General features: G+C 44.8%; 1 protein-coding gene across 1 annotated transcript in view; it reads right to left on the minus strand.

Moving 5' to 3' along the window:
- MND1 (meiotic nuclear divisions 1) overlaps positions 1-6,660 on the minus strand; it is a 51,496-nt gene extending 44,836 nt beyond the window's left edge. Inside the window, exons 1-2 of the mRNA XM_018571806.1 lie at positions 6,533-6,660; positions 471-536 (exon numbers count right to left, since the gene is read on the minus strand). Coding sequence (XP_018427308.1) covers positions 471-536; positions 6,533-6,535 — 69 coding nt within the window. The 5' untranslated portion in view covers positions 6,536-6,660. The remainder of the gene's footprint in view (positions 1-470; positions 537-6,532) is intronic.
- Positions 6,661-7,495: the final 835 nt, after the last annotated feature.

The following is a 7,495-nucleotide window of genomic DNA, read 5'->3' on the forward strand; positions in this document are numbered from 1 at the left end:
TAAAAAAAATTTAAAAGTTTATAAAAAATAAATAAAATATTTAAAAAAATTGAAAAAATAAAAACCATTTTCGGTATCGGTTTCGGCCTAACATTTTTTTTTATTTCGGTTTTAAAATTTCCATTTCGGTGCACCTCTAATCAGTACTGTATACAGTACTTCATCCAGCGTAGTATGGTGCAACGCCGTACAATTACATTGCAATGAGCTATGGCTGCAGAACTAAATTAAATATAGTGTGACATTTCAATCAAGTTCTAAAAAATAAATAAAAGTAACCCTGGTGGTGTGCGGCATCGGTACATCTGCACCGCTTTCTCTCCAGACACCAGCAGCCATGCATTTAGCGCAGTTGCTGCTTTGCCTTGACCTTTAGGTCCCTAGCCAGGTCTCTATACAAGTTCTGCACACAAGAAGCTACGTTTATAAACAATGACAATAAATAATGAAAGAAGCAAAAACACACATACCTTTTCAAAAAATATTTCCAACATCTTCGATCTTTTCTCCTCAACGCTAAGACCCCGTTTCTTTGACTAGAGAAAATGGAATGTTTGTATTTTATAATCAAACAACCACATAGAGTACCCGCAGACAAACATTTCCAAATCAGGACACATTTGGAGGTCCGTTTACAAAACAATTTTACACAAGAATCGCACAGCTTTTATTTTACAGTTGAACCGAATAAGAAAAGTATGAACCTTAGGTGAAAGTTGTGTGAAAACCCTTGGTGTTATATCTAGCACATGAACCAAAGGGATGTGGATCAAACCTGCTTCATTTCAAAAAGTTTTAGGCCTCAGCATGTTGGGCCGTTTTTTGATGCACCCGGAGCTGCGGGCAGCACATATAAGTCTATAGAGATGCAGGAGCTGTGCACCCTCACATGCTGCTTCCCACAGCAGCACACAGACGGTGTACGGCCTCAGACTCATACAGGATGCATCCAGGTCAGTACACCATCTGTGTGCGACTATCAAAACTTGGAGCTGCGGGATGCAGCGGCACAACTCCTACATCTCCATAGACTGCATGAGCTGCCTGCATGCTTCTTCCTGCAGCTCTGGGCACATCATAAAACGGCCCTCTACAATGTACGGAGCAACGCGCCCCACGTGAATGACACCACATGACTTATCCATTTCAGCTCTAGAAGGCGAGGCACCCAGATGTTGCTCTTTAAAAAGGAGAACTATGGGGTCAGTGTTTTTCCCCATAGTTCTCCTTAGGGTAACGGGAGGACACAAACTAGCGTCCTCCCGTTACCCTAAGCTCAGTATACCGCGAGCTACAGCTCGCGGTATACTGAGACGCCGGAGCGGATCCCGACATTGACGTCGAGATCCGCCCAGCTGCGTGAGTGACAGCTGGCTCTGCCTATCTAGAGGCAGAGCCAGCTGTACCCGCCCCCTCCCATTCCACCAGTCAGCGCTGGCAGATCGGAGCGGGGAGAGGGGAATCCAGCCCCTCCCCCTGTCACAGCAGAGAGCCGTGACAGGATCGAGAGGTGAGCGAACCCGGTATGTGTTCGCTCACCTCCCGATCTACTGAGCCGACCTGTGACAGTCTCATTGTCACAGGTCGGCTAGAACTATGAGGTGAGTGAAAATCACTCATCTCATAGTTCTCCTTTAAGATCTACAAGTCAAACTATCTTAGCCATTCCCGTTTTAATGTTTGCAACCATCTTTACTCCTGATCACTGAGGTAAGAGAGACCACCAGATAACTGGGAATGTTAGTCATGTGTTGCTGTAGAATAGGGGTGTCAAACTCAATTTAATCGTGGGCCGCATCAACATTATGGTTGCCCTCAAAAGGCCGGTTGTATCTGTAAGACTATATAAATGTATCTAATCTTTATCATAATTGCCTCTGCATTCGATTATCACTGGTTTTAGTAATAACTTAATACCTAGATCTGAAAGTAGAAGTCTAGGAAATGGCCTTGTGGGCGGGATTCGGCCCCTGGGCCTTGAATTTGACACATGTGCTGTAGACTCAGAGGGATAGTAGCTATATAATTGCACTCATAACAAAAAACAGTTGAGTACTTTATGTGATACTTGTATTTATTTGCATGTACAGCTCAGTATTGTCTCTCACGTTCCACATACAGTATAGTCAAAGCAATACCAGAGCTGTAACCCACAAATATGTTATGTCCCTCATAAAGGGAACAGATTGTGGTATAGAAGAGTGTTTATAAAACGTATAAAAAGGCCAAGGACAAAGTTTATTGCTCCTGTTAAAGGCGTATATTACACAATAGAAGAAAACCTTCCTCTAGTGCAGTGGTTCTCAACCTGTCTAACCTCAAGACCCACATTTGTCGTCGGTCATTAAGTCGCAACCCACGTTCCACTGCAATGGAACACACGGCAGTGTGGGCTGCTGTGCTGTAATGGAGCTCCATCCATATGTGCATTGCTTGTACAGTTCCCATGCACACCCTGTCACTCCAGTCCAGGCACCGCTACAGGATATGCAAGGGAGCTATAAGCAATGCATGTATGGATGGAGCTCCCTGGCAGCCATACCACCAGTGCACCCCACCTCAAGCTGACACTCAGTTCCAGGCAGCATATTCTGAATGGCTGCTCAGTGGGAGAACTGATATTGCTGCACTACAAGGAGGCTGGAAAGCCTCTCGCCAAGAAAAGTGGAAGGCATGAGGCGACCCACTGAACACGGGGTCGCGACCCACTTTTGGGTCACGACCCACCAGTTGAGAACCAAGGCTCTAGTGGATGCATTGTATGCTTGCATGGTTCTGTGTATTGCTTGACATGTTGCATCACTCATTGAAGATTGAAGTAGAACTCAAGCCCAAACTATTTAAAAAAAATAAAAATAAAGTAAGGGACGGCTTTAACCCATTAACTTTTTTTGCCATCTGTCTCCCATTGGGGAGATTTCCCTACACTTCCTGTCCAACAGCCACAACAGGAAGTGAGAGGAAATCCCTTTAAAGAGAGCAAAAAGCCTGCTGGTCACCAAGGTCACCAGAACTGTCCCAATCAGAAGATTTCCCATATATTCCTGTTCTGATGACAACCCAAAATTTGGGATGTTCTTTTACTTTTAGTGATAATGCTCACCAGGGTGAATCTCCCCGACAGGGACACAGAGAGCAATAGAAACCTGACATACAACACGCTGTCCAGCACAATTCCATAAAATCAGTGTAGTAGGGTGCGCGACCAACAGTGGCACCGTATAAAACCAAAGCAAAAATAGCCAGTACTCCTTAAACACTATGGGGGCCTATTTATAAACCATTTATAACGCCATTCAGCCTGTGAATCTCTGTGAACGTTCATTATGTGTGAAAAGACTAAAAAACTAACACACTCAGGATTTTTTCTTTTCAGGTCAAATGTAATGTAATACTGCATTATGACCGGTAAGTACTTATTTCCTATGCTCCTCAGCGCCATCCAGTGGCCATAATGTGGTGTTTTCCAAATATTACATGCGATTCATTTTTGCTTCTATTCGCACATAACAAACGTTCACAAAGATTCTCAGGGCAAATGACTCTGTGATTTGTTTACAAATAGCTGTATTAAAAAAAAAACACCCCTAAGTGTTGAAAATAGGAGGTGTTGTTAGTAGGAATGCACCGATACCGTTTTTGGCATCCGGGACGAATACTGATTTTTTGCTTACGGTACTTGCCGATACCGAGTACCGATATCGGTGCTTCCGGTGGCATGGAGCCAGCTTCCCGGGCAATCAGGAAGCTGGGCAGTGGGTAATGACATGCCACTCGGCTCCATAATTGCGCGGAAAGCCAACTCCATGTTGTTTGGCCAGCTCGAATGTGATTGGCCAGGAAACCAGGAAAAGCCAATCAGCATCGAGCCAGCTTCCCACCCAATCAGGAAGACAGGGGGGGCGCGTTCATTACTCGCTGCCCGGCTTCATGATTGCCTGGTAAGCCGGCTCCATGTCCCCCTACGGCACTGCTGGTCAGAGGAAATCTTCATCTGACCGGAAGTTCCAGTATCAGGGAAGGTAGCGGAGCATTTGAGCGAGAAGAAGTACTTGGTCAGATACTCGGTATCGGCACCAATACTAGTATTGGTATCGGTGCATCCCTAGTTGTTCGCATATATTTGCAAATCTATGTTGAAGCCCCACTGCCCCATCAAGACCCCTGTGTATAGTGTTGTCCCTAATCTAACTAAGCTCTCATCCTGGTACATACACAGCAATAAATAGATTGAAGGCAGGTATGCCTAGAGGCAACACATTCCTCCTTAAAAGGTGCAGAGACACTAAAAGCCCCGCACAGCACACAAGCAGCGCAAGACCTCCAGTGTGTCTCTGCAATCAATAACTATCTCCCCCTTCATTCCAGCGGTCTAAAGACCTGCGAGTCATCACGTCGAATGCAGTGTATTGGACGTGAGGACGCTGAGGGACTTTCCAGAGGGGAGAAAGGTTGCAGGGACCGAGGATCGGGCGAGTATTGCTTTGTTATTCTACACCCTAAATGAAAGGAGCAATTAACCCTTACAGTGCAGTTGTAGCCCCACTGCAGGGGTTATTTTTGTTTCTGCCCAGAGTTGTTCTTTTCGTTTAACCTGTGAGCTTAACAAAAAAATAAGACAGATTCCTCCATCCATGCTAAACATTGTGGATGGATGAATCTCCCGCTGGGCTATTGTATTGTGACAACTGATTGGTTCCTGTCACTATTTGCCGACCGCTTCCTTTGATTTTCTGATCGAAGGATTCCAGACGGAACAGAAGGCGAGCCGACAGGGCCACCCAATGAATGACATTTTGTTGGCTCATTAAGACCTGTCTGAAATTCGTACAGTGTATGACAAGATTTAGTCTAAAGCAATGGTTCTCAACCTGTGAAACCTCAGGAGCCACATTTGTCCTTGTTCATTAAGTCGCAACCCAAGTGGCACTGCATTGCAGTACCGCGTGTTTCGGTGCAGGCAATTGAGCTGTGTTCGGGGTGCCATTCAAATAAATGGCAACACAATGCACCTCCAGCACCAGAACGCATAGTAGGTGTGATTGCATAGTACAGTGCATTAATGGCACAGGACTGTTCGATTAATACACTGTACCAGTGTGAACGGGCCCTCAAAAACACGGACAGATACACACAACTACAGACAAATTCTGTGACATGAGATTGTAGTCCATCACAGGAGCGAGCTTGGAGTGGTGACTACTTTACAACACACACAGGAGCAATGGGGAACAAAAGTAGCCAACCTTCAGAAGGATCCTTCCTTGGCACCAATACAGTGTTGGCACCAATTCAGAGATGACTGGAGGATCTATGATATATGACTAAAGTCCAATATTGTTAATTGTTCAGGTACTTGAATGCATTTGTAAGATTTAACTGCTGAGTTTAGTGTCACTTTAAACATCTACATGACACACAAATGCATAACACCATGTTTGACTTATGTCTGCGCTCGGGTTTTTCATCAATCACCATTGGAAACTGCCAGCTATTACCAGTGACACCATACAACTCATCATGTCACTCGTGTCACTCATTCCACCTACCTACATCTAGGACAGCATCAGGACACAGAGGACACGTCTCCCAGTCCAGCTTTGCAATCACAGGACACAGATAGCACAAGGGGGTTCTCTGTTTTGTGTTATCTTTATTTGTGTCGTCATTGTGTCCTTTTAGCTTTGTATTATAAGATGGAAGTAGATTTAATGAATATATGTGGATTATTCATAGAGCACCTGTAAAGTCCATGTCATTAATGGATGCACACAAAAATCATTTTCTATATAAGGGATGTGGTGTGATTGACTTGACTTTGGTCGGTCTGCCAAATGATAGTACTTATAGCACAAGGGAGGTGTGCCGAGTGACACCATGAGTTGCATGGAGTCACTGGTAATAGCGGTCAGTTTACAATGCTGATTGCTGGGTAAGCGGCGCACGGACAGCAGCCAGACATGGTGCTATGCATTTATAAAGGTGTCATATGGATGTTTAATGTCCATAGAGTAATTCTACAGTAAACTTTCATGTTAATGGAGCTGCTTGATACCTGGAGATTAGGGATGAGCATGCATTTGGTGCAGACCAAGCTCACCCACGTATGTGCAAAACTGTCAGTGACACATCCCCTTCCTGACCCAATCAGCCACGGCATTCATCACCCCTATGTGTAGTTGCGGGGGTGGGGAATACCCTGGCCACGGCTGATTTTTCTGGGAAGTGGATGTGACACTGACAATTAGCACGGACTCCAGTGAATTCAGTTCGCACCATGCCCACACACATCCCTCACATCCCTACTGAAGATCGATATGGATGTGTGAGTATTGAAGCTCAGTACAATTTCTTCACATTCTGACTGTGGCACCTCAATAAGGTGAGAATCCCTATTTATAAACATGTCTTGTACTTTCAAGGGATTATCTTCCTGTGTAAAGCTGTTACGGGAAATGCTGACCACTGACGACATTCTCGTATTCATCTCCTATGAGAACAAGCTGTGGAATAGAAGAGAACGAGAGCTCACCATCCTGCCAGTACACGATCACCTAATACCGAGCACTCAACCCTCCGCTTCTGGAACCGCGGGAAAATTCAGTCCCGCTACAAGCTCCGCCCAGCAACCGATCCTATGCAGCTGATTGGTCTGCGCAGGAGCTCCCTTCATCACTCTATAGGCTCACTAAGATATGACGGTAATTACATTCCTTTCCGGTCGGATATAAACAGAAGGGGAGCGCATGCGTATGCGGCGGCCATTTTTTTGGAGCCCAACACCGCAGCACGAAATACGTTCACTAAAACGTTGATGTCGCAATCAATAGCACTCCATTGTTAACTGCACGTCGTTTTTTTCTATTACACAAACTATTATGAATGAATATTTATTTCTGGTGTTCGAAATGACAATAAAGACCCTCTGTTATGACCCACTGTATATGCCAGGGGTCCTCAAACTTTTTCAACATGGGGCCAGTTCACTGTCCCTCAGACATTGCTGGGGGCCGGTGACACATCACCGGATCATAGTTTGAAAAACAGGGGGGCGTGGCTGTGGTACCGCACCACCATGCCCCCTCCCGTCCCAGAACAAAAGGTTTTTTTTACATTACGTTAGGAAACATTTATTATCACCCAATTTTTTGGTAAAATATAAAAGTCGGGTAAATAGACACCAAACATGTCAAGCTTACAAATTGCGCGCACTCGCAAAATCGCAAAAAAGCACCATACCCAAAACTGACCATAGGCGACGCTTTAAAAGCTTTTACCGCTCATCAGTTTAGTGTTATCAGTGATTGATGACCCTAAAATTATTGCTCTCACTGCGACGTTTGCGGCGATATGTAACATGTGCGGCGTAATGGGCGCAATCGTTGTTTTCGCAGGTATGCGCACCTGACGCATGTTTGCATGCATGTATGAATCGGGGGACTTTAAAAAAAAATATTTGTTTTTTTAATTCTTTTTTATGTGTAACTTTAAAAAA

This window comes from Nanorana parkeri, unplaced genomic scaffold, assembly GCF_000935625.1.
Source record: "Nanorana parkeri isolate BGI_ZX_2015 unplaced genomic scaffold, ASM93562v1 scaffold1843, whole genome shotgun sequence".
Taxonomy (NCBI): domain Eukaryota; kingdom Metazoa; phylum Chordata; class Amphibia; order Anura; family Dicroglossidae; genus Nanorana; species Nanorana parkeri.